Source organism: Pecten maximus, chromosome 16 (genome assembly GCF_902652985.1).
Source record: "Pecten maximus chromosome 16, xPecMax1.1, whole genome shotgun sequence".
NCBI classification, from domain to species: Eukaryota; Metazoa; Mollusca; class Bivalvia; order Pectinida; family Pectinidae; genus Pecten; species Pecten maximus.
In genome coordinates this window covers 22,098,507-22,114,832 of record NC_047030.1, presented here as the reverse complement: position 1 = coordinate 22,114,832, position 16,326 = coordinate 22,098,507, and the positions used below count along the sequence as shown (strand labels likewise).

General features: G+C 37.4%; 1 protein-coding gene across 3 annotated transcripts in view; it reads left to right on the top strand.

The window, feature by feature from the left end:
* Window positions 1–16,326, top strand: part of LOC117345352 (DNA-directed RNA polymerase, mitochondrial-like) — a 51,608-nt gene that overhangs the window by 27,427 nt on the left and 7,855 nt on the right. For 2 of the 3 annotated variants that reach the window (XM_033908421.1, XM_033908424.1), the window contains 5 exons: window positions 5,625–5,747; window positions 7,636–7,758; window positions 9,488–9,565; window positions 11,681–11,869; window positions 14,681–14,820. In XM_033908421.1, the coding sequence (XP_033764312.1) occupies window positions 5,625–5,747; window positions 7,636–7,758; window positions 9,488–9,565; window positions 11,681–11,869; window positions 14,681–14,820 (653 nt within the window). Of the gene's footprint in view, window positions 1–5,624; window positions 5,748–7,635; window positions 7,759–9,487; window positions 9,566–11,680; window positions 11,870–12,379; window positions 13,088–14,680; window positions 14,821–16,326 lie in introns of those variants that run through there. The other variant, XM_033908423.1, reaches the window with a different exon arrangement.

The following is a 16,326-nucleotide window of genomic DNA, read 5'->3' as shown; positions in this document are numbered from 1 at the left end:
CAAAGTGTGTTTGGCTTCAATTGTTCATATATAGTGAAGACTATTTTCAGGAGAAAATTATAGTGACTGTGTTGAATTGATATCTTAATTGAAATTATATTGTGGCTTGTGCATTGCTTTAAATACTTTATATATTCTTATATTATGTCCAGTAAAAGTTGCCATTGAGTTTGATTTGTAGATGCTGTATCATAGATATAATAGTTGCTATTAATATGTTCACTGATAATATTATAGTGCAATTTATGAAATTAATAATTGAAATGTTTTAACTTATAATACTTGACAATGCAATATGATCTTGGTGTGAATGTTTATCATATTTATAACAGTAAAAGATGCTATTTGAGTTTGTTTTATTCAATGTTATATTAAAGAACAGCGAGTTTGAGATTGAAATGGTTTAGTGAAAATAAATTGATGATTGTTTAAATGAGGAATGTATGTTTGTAGTTTTTAGCTCACCTGCCCGAAGGGCAAGTGAGCTTATGCCGTGGCGCGGCGTCCGTCGTCCGTCCGTCGTCCGTCCGGCCGTCCGGCCGTCCGGCCGTCCGTCCGGCGTCAACTTTCCATTAAAGCAACTTCTTCTCAATAACCAAAAGGCCTAGAGACCTAATATTGGGCCTGTAGCATGCTGGGGTGAAGGGCTACCAAGTTTGTTCAAATGAATGACCTTGACCTTCATTCAAGGTCACAGGAGTCAAAAAGGCTAAAATCTTCAAACGACTTCTTCTCAACAACCAACAGTCCCAGGGAGTTGATATTGGGTCTGTAGCATGCTGGGGTAAAGGGCTACCAAGTTTGTTCAAATGAATGACCTTGACTTTCATTCAAGGTCACAGGAGTCAAAAAGGCTAAAAAAAAATTAGACGACTTCTTCTAAATAGCCAAAAGACCCAGGGACTTGATATTGGGTCTGTAGCATGCTGGGGCAAAGGGCTACCAAGTTTGTTCAAATGAATGACCTTGACCTTCATTCAAGGTCACAGGAGTCAAAAAGGCTAAAATCTTTAAACGACTTCTTCTCAATAACCAAGAGTCCCAAGGACTTGATATTGGGTCTGTAGCATGCTGGGGTGAAGGGCTCCCAAGTTTGTTCAAATGAATGACCTTGACTTTCATTCAAGGTCACAGGAGTCAAAAAGGCTAAAATCTTTAAACGACTTCTTCTCAATAACCAAGAGTCCCAGGGACTTGATATTGGGTCTGTAGCATGCTGGGGCAAAGGGCTACCAAGTTTGTTCAAATGAATGACCTTGACCTTCATTCAAGGTCACAGGAGTCAAAAAGGCTAAAATCTTTAAACGACTTCTTCTCAATAACCAAGAGTCCCAAGGACTTGATATTGGGTCTGTAGCATGCTGGGGTGAAGGGCTCCCAAGTTTGTTCAAATGAATGACCTTGACTTTCATTCAAGGTCACAGGAGTCAAAAAGGCTAAAATCTTTAAACGACTTCTTCTCAATAACCAAGAGTCCCAGGGAGTTGATATTGGGTCTGTAGCATGCTCGGGTGAAGGGCTACCAAGTTTGTTCAAATGAATGACCTTGACCGTCATTCAAGGTCACAGGAGTCAAAAAGGCTAAAATCTTTAAACGACTTCTTCTCAATAACCAAGAGTCCCAAGGACTTGATATTGGGTCTGTAGCATGCTGGGGTGAAGGGCTCCCAAGTTTGTTCAAATGAATGACCTTGACTTTCATTCAAGGTCACAGGAGTCAAAAAGGCTAAAATCTTTAAACGACTTCTTCTCAATAACCAAGAGTCCCAGGGAGTTGATATTGGGTCTGTAGCATGCTCGGGTGAAGGGCTACCAAGTTTGTTCAAATGAATGACCTTGACCGTCATTCAAGGTCACAGGAGTCAAAAAGGCTAAAATCTTTAAACGACTTCTTCTCAATAACCAAGAGTCCCAAGGACTTGATATTGGGTCTGTAGCATGCTGGGGTGAAGGGCTCCCAAGTTTGTTCAAATGAATGACCTTGACTTTCATTCAAGGTCACAGGAGTCAAAAAGGCTAAAATCTTTAAACGACTTCTTCTCAATAACCAAGAGTCCCAGGGAGTTGATATTGGGTCTGTAGCATGCTCGGGTGAAGGGCTACCAAGTTTGTTCAAATGAATGATCTTGACCGTCATTCAAGGTCACAGGAGTCAAAAAGGCTAAAATCTTTAAACGACTTCTTCTCAATAACCAAGAGTCTAAGGGAGTTGATATTGGGTCTGTAGCATGCTGGGGTGAAGGGCTACCAAGTTTGTTCAAATGAATGACCTTGACTTTCATTCAAGGTCACAGGAGTCAAAAAGGCTAAAATCTTTTAAACGACTTCTTCTCAATAACCAAGAGTCCCAGGGAGTTGATATTGGGTCTGTAGCATGCTCGGGTGAAGGGCTACCAAGTTTGTTCAAATGAATGACCTTGACCGTCATTCAAGGTCACAGGAGTCAAAAAGGCTAAAATCTTTAAACGACTTCTTCTCAATAACCAAGAGTCCCAAGGACTTGATATTGGGTCTGTAGCATGCTGGGGTAAAGGGCTCCCAAGTTTGTTCAAATGAATGACCTTGACTTTCATTCAAGGTCACAGGAGTCAAAAAGGCTAAAATCTTTAAACGACTTCTTCTCAATAACCAAGAGTCCCAGGGAGTTGATATTGGGTCTGTAGCATGCTCGGGTGAAGGGCTACCAAGTTTGTTCAAATGAATGATCTTGACCGTCATTCAAGGTCACAGGAGTCAAAAAGGCTAAAATCTTTAAACGACTTCTTCTCAATAACCAAGAGTCTAAGGGAGTTGATATTGGGTCTGTAGCATGCTGCGGTAAAGGGCTACCAATTTTGTTCAAATGAATGACCTTGACCTTCATTCAAGGTCACAGGGGTCAAAAAGGCTAAAATCTTTAAACAACTTCTTCTCAATAACCAAGAGTCCCAGGGAGTTGATATTGGGTCTGTAGCATGCTGGGGTGAAGGGCTACCAAGTTTGTTCAAATGAATGACCTTGACTTTCATTCAAGGTCACAGGAGTCAAAAAGGCTAAAATCTTTAAACGACTTCTTCTCAATAACCAAGAGTCCCAGAGACCTAATATTTGGCCTGTAGCATGCTGGGGTGAAGGGCTACCAAGTTTGTTCAAATGAATGACCTTGACCTTCATTCAAGGTCACAGGGGTCAAAAAGGCTAAAATCTTCAAACGACTTCTCAATAACCAACAGTCCCAGGGAGTTGATATTGGGTCTGTAGCATGCTGGGATGAAGGGCTACCTAGTTTGTTCAAATGAATGGCCTTGACCTTCATTCAAGGTCACAGGGGCCAAAAAGGCTAAAATCTTTAAACGACTTCTTCTCGATAACCAACAGTCCCAGAGACCTAATATTTGGCCTGTAGCATGCTGGGGTAAAGAGCTACCAAGTTTGTTCAAATGAATGACCTTGACTTTCATTCAAGGTCACAGGAGTCAAAAAGGCTAAAATCTTTAAACGACTTCTTCTCAATAACCAAGAGTCCCAGAGACCTAATATTTGGCCTGTAGCATGCTGGGGTGAAGGGCTACCAAGTTTGTTCAAATGAATGACCTTGACTTTCATTCAAGGTCACAGGAGTCAAAAAGGCTTAAATCTTTAAACGACTTCTACTCAATAACCAAGAGTCCCAGAGAGTTGATATTGGGTCTGTAGCATGCTGGGGTAAAGGGCTACCAAGTTTGTTCAAATGAATGACCTTGACCTTCATTCAAGGTCACGTCGATCAAGTATGCTTAAATCTTTAAATGACTTTTAGTGAAAAGCCAAAGTGCAGAGAGACATTATATTGGTCCTGTAGCATGCTTTCAAATAACTGCAGGATCCATATATGAAAAGATCACTGCATTGCAGGTGAGCGATTTGGGCCCATTGGGCCCTTGTTTAAAGTAATGGTATAAGCTGTTATTTTGTTTTAATTTACACGATATATATGGCATAGAGTGAGCAAATGATTAAAATGCATATTTATTTAGAACTAAATCAAACAACATAATTAAATCTCTATTCTTAATGTCATAATTGATGATGTTTCTCGAAACGTCGCACAGCGAGGCTGCATGACATCCACAAAAGTACATGTTCAGAAAAAATTGTCAAAAAATTTTCCTCCACCCATCATTTTGAAATTGTGGTGATCCCTGTGGTGAGGGTTGGGAGATAAAACTGTTTTAGAATCTGTCTGAGAGGGTTGGGAGATGAAACTGTTTTAGAATCTCTCTGAGAGAGTTGGGAGATAAAACTGTTTTAGAATCTGTCTGAGAGGGTTGGGAGATAAAACTGTTTTAGAATCTGTCTGAGAGGGTTGGGAGATAAAACTGTTTTAGAATCTGTCTGAGAGAGTTGGGAGATAAAACTGTTTTAGAATCTGTCTGAGAGGGTTGGGAGATAAAACTGTTTTAGAATCTGTCTGAGAGGGTTGGGAGATAAAATTGTTTTAGAATCTGTCTGAGAGGGTTGGGAGATAAAACTGTTTTAGAATCTGTCTGAGAGGGTTGGGAGATAAAACTGTTTTAGAATCTGTCTGAGAGGGTTGGGAGATAAAACTGTTTTAGAATCTGTCTGAGAGAGTTGGGAGATAAAACTGTTTTAGAATCTGTCTGAGAGGGTTGGGAGATAAAACTGTTTTAGAATCTGTCTGAGAGGGTTGGGAGATAAAACTGTTTTAGAATCTGTCTGAGAGGGTTGGGAGATAAAACTGTTTTAGAATCTGTCTGAGAGTGTTGGGAGATAAAACTGTTTTAGGATCTGTCTGAGAGGGTTGGGAGATAAAACTGTGTTAAAATCTGTCTGAGAGGCCTAGGGTTGGGAGATAAAACTGTTTTAGAATCTGTCTGAGAGAGTTGGGAGATAAAACTGTTTTAGAATCTGTCTGAGAGGGTTGGGAGATAAAACTGTTTTAGAATCTGTCTGAGAGGGTTGGGAGATAAAACTGTTTAAGAATCTGTCTGAGAGGGTTGGGAGATAAAACTGTTTTAGAATCTGTCTGAGAGGGTTGGGAGATAAAACTGTTTTAGAATCTGTCTGAGAGGGTTGGGAGATAAAACTGTTTTAGAATCTGTCTGAGAGGGTTGGGAGATAAAACTGTTTTAGAATCTGTCTGAGAGGGTTGGGAGATAAAACTGTTTTAGAATCTGTCTGAGAGGGTTGGGAGATAAAACTGTTTAAGAATCTGTCTGAGAGGGTTGGGAGATAAAACTGTTTTAGAATCTGTCTGAGAGGGTTGGGAGATAAAACTGTTTTAGAATCTGTCTGAGAGGGTTGGGAGATAAAACTGTTTTAGAATCTGTCTGAGAGGGTTGGGAGATAAAACTGTTTTAGAATCTGTCTGAGAGGGTTGGGAGATAAAACTGTTTTAGAATCTGTCTGAGAGGGTTGGGAGATAAAACTGTTTTAGAATCTGTCTGAGAGGGTTGGGAGATAAAACTATTCTGCTCCAAAAGTGATTGTGTGATATGAACATTTTTATTCTGCAAATTGATTATGTCAAGGTATGACAATAATGCAAAATGAACAGCAAACCGAACTGTATCAAATTTTGTCTCCTATATTTATTACTTATCAACCAACCTAGCTGAAGAAAATGTGTGGTGTACTATTTCCAGGGTGAACAATGGTGGCTAGAAAGCGATGAACCATGGCAAACTCTGGCTTGTTGTAAGGAGATAGCTGCCGCGATCCGGAGTGAGGACCATACCCAGTATGTCAGTCACTTCCCTGTACACCAGGTATGTTACACACTGTTACAGTTACTGGAACACCCTGTCATTTGTTGTGATAAATGTATATAGTATAAAGAGAAGGTAAAGTCACTGGAACACCCTGTCATTTGTTGTGATAAATGTATATAGTATAGAGGGCAGGTAAAGTCACTGGAACACCCTGTCATTTGTTGTGATAAATGTATATAGTATAGAGAAGGTAAAGTCACTGGAACACCCTGTCATTTGTTGTGATAAATGTATATAGTATAGAGAGAAGGTAAAGTCACTGGAACACCCTGTCATTTGTTGTGATAAATGTATATAGTATAGAGAGAAGGTAAAGTCACTGGAACACCCTGTCATTTGTTGTGATAAATGTATATAGTATAGAGAGAAGGTAAAGTCACTGGAACACCCTGTCATTTGTTGTGATAAATGTATATAGTATAGAGGAAAGGTAAAGTCACTGGAACACCCTGTCATTTGTTGTGATAAATGTATATAGTATATAGGGAAGGTAAAGTCACTGGAACACCCTGTCATTTGTTGTGATAATACAGTAGTACAGTAGGAACACCCTGTCATTTGTTGTGATAAATGTATATAGTATAGAGAGAAGGTAAAGTCACTGGAACACCCTGTCATTTGTTGTGATAAATGTATATAGTATAGAGAGAAGGTAAAGTCACTGGAACACCCTGTCATTTGTTGTGATAAATGTATCCTGTCATTTGTTGGGATAAATGTATATAGTATAGAGAGAAGGTAAAATCACTGGAACACCCTGTCATTTGTTGGGATAAATGTATTTTGCATAGAGAGAAGATAAAGTCACTGGAACACCCTGTCATTTGTTGTGATAAATGTATTTTGCATAGAGGAAAAATAAATTATTGCCAACTTTAAAATTGATTCTGAAATTTTTAAAAAGTTTTTGTCTCTCCTGTCAAGAAGTCGCGAAGAGTGTTACTTTTCCGACCGCCATCAATATTTCACTTTATAGAGTTTTGCATTTAAATCTGTTTCTCTCAAAAAATATAAATTCAACTGTAACCTTACCTGGTATAAAGTTAGATCACATAGTGGACATCTCAACACAGCCTTTATTTATAGAATACCATTCAGAATTTATGGTCCAATGACTCTGGAATTTTGGGGATGCTGAGAATCTGGACCTTAAAGTTTTGTGTTTAGCTCTGTTTCTCAAAAAGTATCAAATTGTTATTTCAACCAATCCTGGAATGAAAATAGTTGCATTGCAGTATTGATATCTCAACCCACCCTACAGATTACATGAATTATTTGCTATATTTTTTGGTTAAAAACCTGAAATTTGAGAAATTTTGATATAAAATCTTTATTGCTTCTCCAATTTGTTCACAAATTAGTTTATAACCAAATTGTTATCTTGAGCTTTTATGGTTATTTTGGGGGGGATTTTTTTTTTTTGTGAATTTGGAGTTTACAACTTAATACATTGACAAATTAGTGGGACAGGGGAGACATTTACTTATTCTTCTTGAAACATATATAAGCATATACACTGGTGAATTGTCACAAAAATGCTTAAAATGGTGCCCACAGTATATAAAATACTATCTAATACCAACAAATGAAAAAAAAATGATAACAGCACCCTAAAAAAGGGAAGCCCAAAAATTACAGAGCAAATATCGAGGCAGAGCATGATTATAGTATTCTTTTCTGGATGCAATGATTTATTTAGTTTCTTAAAATTCAAAAGATGAAAAGAGGAGCTTTTTTGGAGGATGGTAATAGTTTGAAGTTGTGTATCTTTGTTATTGTAATAATTATACAATAGCCTTTTCTTGTTTTCAATTGATCACAATAAATTACTCTTTGTTTGAGATCAAGTACCTTATTTTATGATCTTTGTCTTGATTACTTATAGGATGGGTCTTGTAATGGTCTACAGCACTACGCAGCCTTGGGGAGAGACAAATCCGGTGCTAAATCTGTCAATCTGGACTCATCAGAAGCTCCTGAGGATATCTACAGTGACATTATGGAAATGGTGAGAAATTTGTCTGACTAATGCATTCTATTGTAAAAGTACATGTGTTCGAAAGTAAAGGTGGTCTGATGGCCCGATGCTTTAGAAAACCTGGTCGGTCTATGTAAAATTTCTACGTATTGGCCCAATTGGCTATGAAAAGTATTACGGTGTATCCATATGGAGTTTGTATCTCCAGGTTGTAATTGACAGAGAATAATTTACTGTAGAGAATTATTGTAGGAATCAAAAATAGGTCAGAGAAGCAAGGTTCAATAGAGATCATAGGTAAACATCTTTTAACTGTTGAAAACTAAGTACAGAGGAGCCCACTTATTTGCATATCGGTTATTTGAATATCCTGCTTATTTGCATAAAATTCTCAGGTCCCGATTTTCTTCTTCTTTATCTTTGTATTTTAATCCCGTGTATTTGCATCGACTAAAACACCGACTCCCGCTTATATGCATATAAAAATTCCAAAAAATCAAAAAAATTTAATTGATTTTAGGGTATTTTTGTGATTTTCCCGTAATAAAAGATTTATGAAAAGTGTTTTTAACTTACATATTGATTCGACACAATGTACAACGTTATCTAATCATTGGTTCCCACTTCGTCAAAACAGGTTATGTTCGATGCATCGATATCGACATTTAGTTATTATCCAGACCATATCAGTAGCATTGTGAAGAAAAATTACTGAATAAAATATTGATATGTCTCATCTTTTGATGAGATTTGTTTATTTATTATAGCATCGATCCAAACCTGTGTTCTGTGCACTTGAACACTCGCTGAGGCAGGTTGCGATCGCCATGATTGTTTACTAGGCACGTTGCATTGTGGGGGCATATGTGTAAGGAACGACAACTCTTTGTGTGTGTGCGCCATTTTCCAAAACAAACCCAAACGACAATGCACATCTCACGGTCATTTAAGACAGTCTATTGCTCAAGCAGTTCATCATCTATGATCAAACAACTAATATACTCATAGCAGGAACAAAACACATCTCAAGACGATAATGAATGTTTATTGAAACGATCACATTGTACATCGTAGTGCCAACCCACGCGTGTATGACCGATTTCGGACCCACAGACTCGGAGTGACAAGTAGTAAACGATGAAGTACAAATGTATATGCAAATATTTGTACATTTACAAAGAATAACAACCCATTTATTTCGTATTTACTCTTATATTTTAAATAATGTTTTTTTTTAAATATGTTTTTAATGCAAATAACGTAAACAATCATAAGATTATTGCTAAATATCTATGTTTAACTTTACAGTATATACATGTAATTTCATTACATATTATTTAATTAGATAAACAAATTCAATGGATATTGAGCAACATCGAGAGAGGAATATTTAACAACCTAGCTAGATTGGTTGCTGGCACAGTTTTACTATTGGTGCAGTGATTAATTGGTACACCACCCAAATTATTTTCCATAGAAATTGTGAAATAGAATATAGATGTGGAAAGTGAAATCAGCACATTAGCAAATTGTTTCCCCGTGAAAACTAATAAATTATCACATGTATGATATGTGAATTCGCAATAAACTTTGACTTTTATTTGTGTCAACCAAAATGGAGGAAATTGACTTGAATATATTCAAGCGTATGATAAAGACCCAATGGGCTTCTCGTTTATTTTTACTTGTTAAAACCCATTATAGGATAGAATGAATGGTACTACTATAAATATTTCCAGTAAAATGTTATTTTTGCCAGGTGGAGCTGCGCAGACAAGAAGATGAAAAGAATGGCATAGAAATAGCAAAGATCGTGGCACCTTACATCACACGGAAGGTAAAATATAAAACCTGTAGACAGAAATCATCATACGGCTGTTCAAATCAGTCTTTATCAGACAGCTGTTCAAATCAGCCTTCATCAGACGGCTGTTCAAATCAGCCTTCATCAGACAGCTGTTCAAATCAGTCTTTATCAGACGGCTGTTCAAATCAGTCTTTATCAGACGGCTGTTCAAATCAGTCTTTATCAGACGGCTGTTCAAATCAGCCTTCATCAGACGGCTGTTAAAATCAGCCTTCATCAGATGGCTGTTCAAATCAGCCTTCATCAGACGGCTGTTAAAATCAGTCTTCATCAGACGGCTGTTCAAATCAGCCTTCATCGGACGGCTGTTAAAATCAGTCTTCATCGGACGGCTGTTAAAATCAGCCTTCATCGGACGGCTGTTCAAATCAGCCTTCATCGGACGGCTGTTCAAATCAGCCTTCATCGGACGGCTGTTCAAATCAGCCTTCATCAGACGGCTGTTTAAATCAGCCTTCATGATCATCAGATAGCTGTTTAAATCAGCCTTCATGATCATCAGATAGCTATTAAAATCAGCCTTCATCACAAGGCTGTTCAAATCAGCCTTAGGCTTTAGTCACTATTGTTTGTTAACCTGTAAAAATCATTGTTAATGGTAATTCTTGGGGATGATAATTGAAAGATTCGAAAATTTACTAAACTTCAGGTGTAGCTTCCCATCAGTCCCTTGTTATGTAAATGTGAAGTTGAGGGGCTCTAAAATGGTTTTTTTAAGCACTTAGCAAATTGGGACAGATCTGTTTAGTATACTGTCTGTCTGTCTGTCTGTCTGTCCATATATCCATCCGATATCAGTCGTGTACATTTATAACTGTAAATTCTGTTAAGTTTTAAGGGCTATTCATGTAAAATATCTACCCTACAGGAGGACTTCGGCTTTGTCAGACAGGACCTACCAACAGAAGTAATGATTAAAACAATACTTTATTATAATAGACACAATCTCTCCCCTGTCCACAATGCATAGGAATTCCTTATTTCAGGAGACATCCTGTGGGAAAGATATTATAATGGAATAGCTCTAAACAGGAAAATTAAAAATTTGTATCAGAATTAATTAACAAAATCAAAAACAAAAATTCTGCCGTTATAGTTTTGTTTCTACTCATTTACTTTTTAACTGGTACAGATATAGAACTGTAATTTGAAGTGAAGTTGTATAATGTAAATGTGCTGGTCAAGTTCTGATTTGGTTAGTCAGGTCTTTCTAGATTTAAGGCTATTTAAACTAATCAAAATATTTCCAGAAAAAGGTACGCCAAAATTGTAAAGCATTTCTAGGACAAAGGATTGCTACAAAGTGACTTCAACTCTTAATGGAATTTGAACCTGGCGAGTAGGTGATTTATTTATGTATATGTTAATATTTTGGTGAAAATGGATGAGTTGTCTTCTGGACATATCAATGCCTATTAGACAAGTGAATGACACTAGTGAGAGCTCTATTGGTAGTCAGTCTACAGTTTAGCGCGTCAGTGAACACACAGGTTTTTACAGCTCTGCTCTCTGTCGTCTTTGTAGACCATTGTACCCTGCGTTGGGTTATCGATAACGTTCATTTAAGCAATGAGCAGTTGTTATAGTCGATATGGCAGCAAGATGTATGGTGGGCAAATGGCATGGGAACCCATCAGTAACTGGGTTCCCATGCTACATTTGCCCACCATACATCTTGCTGCCATATCGACTATAACAACATTAAAACCACTGTTCAATACTTATATTTACATTGTCTTATCATTTTCGTCAACTTTAAAAAAAACTAAACCAACACAAAAAAAATCCTGCCTTTTTAATGTCACATGACCCACTGGGTGTTATTGCCTGAGGCACTGGGTGTTATAGGCGTATGGTGGCAACTGCCTCTTAAGCATTAATCAATGGGGAAATGCGGAGCAAATGTAAATATAACAATATCTTTCAAATTGGTCCTGATAAGTCATGAGTATACCTCTTAACATAACCAATCACACAAAAAGTTCCTTATGATGTTTGAGTGAGAGATATAATAAAAACTTATTTATTTGATAAAAAGTAAAATGAAAAAAATTGTGTGGCTTGACAGTAGTGTTTGTGTTGAAGGTCGTGAAGAGACCCGTTATGACCTCTGTGTATGGGGTAACACACTATGGTGCCCGACTCCAAATACAACAAGTCCTGAATGAGATTCCAGGCTTCCCAGAGGAACATCTCAAGGAAGCCTCTACGTACATTACAACGACAATAATGGCGAATCTGAAGAAAAGATTTCAGACTGCGGGAATAATACAGGTAGGATAAACAAATTAATTACCCGATGATATATAAGTGATCTGATATTGTTCATTCCCCTTCTCCACTTAGAAAAGTTGGGATATTAAGTATAATCGTTTTACCTGTTCCTCCATGAGTACATCAATGTGTCTGTGACAAAGCATGTGAACAAGATATCTCTCATGAACTTGGTTTATTCTCATATCATAACATCATGGCGTCAGGGTCATGATAAGAGTTTGTGGTCATTGTTCAAGGTTAAACGCTCAAAGTTAAAAATTTGATTGCTTTAGAAAAATTATTACAAACAACAATCAAATGTAATATACATTGCATATTCATCAGGCAAAGGGATTATATCTGTGTGGTTCTGCTCACTCTGCTTTTATTTGTCAGGACATTTACAGGAAAACTGTCAGCAGGACATTTACAGGAAAGCAATAAAGTGTCTGTACTGCATACATTGTAGGGCTGGTTTAATGATGTAACTAAGGCCACCAGTGATAAAGTATTTATACTACATTGTAGGACTGGTTTAATGATGTAACTAAGGCCACCAGTGATAAAGTATCTATACTACATTGTAGGACGGGTTTAATGATGTTCCTAAGGCCACCAGTGATAAAGTATCTATACTACATTGTAAGGCTGGTTTAATGATGTAACTAAGGCCACCAGTGATAAAGTATCTATACTACAGTGTAGGACTGGTTTAATGATGTAACTAAGGCCACCAGTGATAAAGTATCTATATTACATTGTAGGACTGGTTTAATGATGTAACTAAGGCCACCAGTGATAAAGTATCTATACTACATTGTAGGACTGGTTTAATGATGTAACTAAGGCCACCAGTGATAAAGTATCTATACTACATTGTAGGACTGGTTTAATGATGTTCCTAAGGCCACCAGTGATAAAGTATCTATACTACATTGTAGGACTGGTTTAATGATGTAACTAAGGCCACCAGTGATAAAGTATCTGTACTACATTGTAGGGCTGGTTTAATGATGTAACTAAGGCCACCAGTGATAAAGTATCTATACTACATTGTAGGACTGGTTTAATGATGTAACTAAGGCCACCAGTGATAAAGTATCTATACTACATTGTAGGACGGGTTTAATGATGTAACTAAGGCCACCAGTGATAAAGTATTTATACTACATTGTAGGACTGGTTTAATGATGTAACTAAGGCCACCAGTGATAAAGTATCTATACTACATTGTAGGACGGGTTTAATGCTGTTCCTAAGGCCACCAGTGATAAAGTATCTATACTACATTGTAGGACTGGTTTAATGCTGTAACTAAGGCCATCAGTGATAAAGTATCTATACTACATTGTAGGACTGGTTTAATGATGTAACTAAGGCCACCAGTGATAAAGTATCTATACTACATTGTAGGACTGGTTTAATGATGTAACTAAGGCCACCAGTGATAAAGTATCTATACTACATTGTAGGACTGGTTTAATGATGTAACTAAGGCCATCAGTGATAAAGTATTTATACTACATTGTAGGACGGGTTTAATGATGTAACTAAGGCCACCAGTGATAAAGTATCTGTACTACATTGTAGGGCTGGTTTAATGATGTAACTAAGGCCACCAGTGATAAAGTATCTATACTACATTGTAGGGCTGGTTTAATGATGTTCCTAAGGCCACCAGTGATAAATTATCTATACTACATTGTAGGACGGGTTTAATGATGTAACTAAGGCCACCAGTGATAAAGTATCTATATTACATTGTAGGACTGGTTTAATGATGTAACTAAGGCCACCAGTGATAAAGTATCTATACTACATTGTAGGACGGGTTTAATGATGTAACTAAGGCCACCAGTGATAAAGTATCTGTACTACATTGTAGGACGGGTTTAATGATGTAACTAAGGCCACCAGTGATAAAGTATCTATACTACATTGTAGGGCTGGTTTAATGATGTAACTAAGGCCACCAGTGATAAAGTATTTATACTACATTGTAGCACTGGTGTAATGATGTAACTAAGGCCACCAGTGATAAAGTATCTATACTACATTGTAGGACTGGTTTAATGATGTAACTAAGGCCACCAGTGATAAAGTATCTGTACTACATTGTAGGACTGGTTTAATGATGTAACTAAGGCCACCAGTGATAAAGTATCTGTACTACATTGTAGGACTGGTTTAATGATGTAACTAAGGCCACCAGTGATAAAGTATCTATACTATATTGTAGGACTGGTTTAATGATGTAACTAAGGCCACCAGTGATAAAGTATCTATACTACATTGTAGGACTGGTTTAATGATGTAACTAAGGCCATCAGTGATAAAGTATCTATACTACATTGTAGGACTGGTTTAATGATGTAACTAAGGCCACCAGTGATAAAGTATCTATACTACATTGTAGGACTGGTTTAATGATGTAACTAAGGCCACCAGTGATAAAGTATCTATACTACATTGTAGGACTGGTTTAATGATGTAACTAAGGCCACCAGTGATAAAGTATCTATACTACATTGTAGGACTGGTTTAATGATGTAACTAAGGCCACCAGTGATAAAGTATTTATACTACATTGTAGGACTGGTTTAATGATGTAACTAAGGCCACCAGTGATAAAGTATCTATACTACATTGTAGGACTGGTTTAATGATGTTGCTAAGGCAACCAGTGATAAAGTATCTATACTACATTGTAGGACTGGTTTAATGATGTTGCTAAGGCCACCAGTGATAAAGTATCTATACTACATTGTAGGACTGGTTTAATGATGTAACTAAGGCCACCAGTGATAAAGTATCTATACTACATTGTAGGACTGGTTTAATGATGTTGCTAAGGCCACCAGTGCTGGCCTGAAGAAACACATAGAATGGAAAACTCCACTTGGGATGCGCGTCGTCCAGATAGCTGACAAAAAATTTGTGCAGAAAAATCCAATAACAAAAGAGACAAGGTAATTTTGATTAATTTGTGGTGGATTTACAGTATAGGATATCGGGGAACAACTGTAAATTTACAGTATAGGATGTCAGGGGAACTGCTGTAAATTTACAGTATAGGATGTCAGGGGACTACTGTTAATTTACAGTATAGGATGTCAGGGGAACTACTGTAAATTTACAGTATAGGATGTCAGGGGAACTACTGTAAATTTACAGTATAGGATGTAAGAGGAACTATGTTAATTTACAGTATATGTCAGGGGAACTGCTGTAAATTTACAGTATAGGATGTCAGGGGAACTGCTGTAGATTTACAGTATAGGATGTCAGGGGAACTGCTGTAAATTTACAGTATAGGATGTCAGGGGAGCTACTGTAAATTTACAGTATAGGATGTAAGGGGAACTATGTTAATTTACAGTATAGGATGTCAGGGAAACTGCTGTAGATTTACAGTATAGGATGTCAGGGGAACTACTGTAAATTTACAGTATAGGATGTCAGGGGAACTATGTTAATTTACAGTATAGGATGTCAGGGAAACTGCTGTAGATTTACAGTATAGGATGTCAGGGGAACTACTGTAAATTTACAGTATAGGATGTCAGGGGACTACTGTAAATTTACAGTATAGTATGTCGGGGGAACTACTGTAAATTTACAGTATAGGATGTCAGGGGAACTACTGTAAATTTACAGTATAGGAGGTCAGGGGAACTGCTGTAAATTTACAGTATAGGAGGTCAGGGGAACTGCTGTAAATTTACAGTATAGGATGTCGGGGGAACTGCTGTAAATTTACAGTATAGGATGTCAGGGAAACTACTGTAAATTTACAGTATAGGATGTCAGGGGAACTGCTGTAAATTTACAGTATAGTATGTCAGGGGACTACTGTAAATTTACAGTATAGGAGGTCAGGGGAACTGCTGTAAATTTACAGTATAGGATGTCAGGGGAACTACTGTAAATTTACAGTATAGGATGTCGGGGGAATTACTGTAAATTTACAGTATAGGATGTCAGGGGAACTGCTGTAGATTCACAGTATAGGATGTCACGGGAACTACTGTAGATTTACAGTATAGGATGTCAGGGGAACTGCTGTAAATTTACAGTATAGGATGTCAGGGAACTACTGTAAATTTACAGTATAGGATGTCAGGGGAACTACTGTAGATTTACAGTACAGGATGTCAGGGGACTACTGTAAATTTACAGTATAGGATGTCAGGGGAACTGCTGTAAATTTACAGTATAGGATGTCAGGGGAACTGCTGTAGATTTACGGTATAGGATGTTTGGGGAGGGTTTAAGGTATATTTACAGTATAAAATTGGGGGGGGGGGGGGGGGGGGGGCTTCAGTAAATTTACACATATGAGCAGTTATCTAATATTAGAACTGTTCACTAGAAGCATTATGTTAAATTATGATTGCACTTTTTACACTTTGTTTATACATGTACTATTTCTATGGAGAATGATGTGGATATGTCGACTCTATTGTGATAATGTC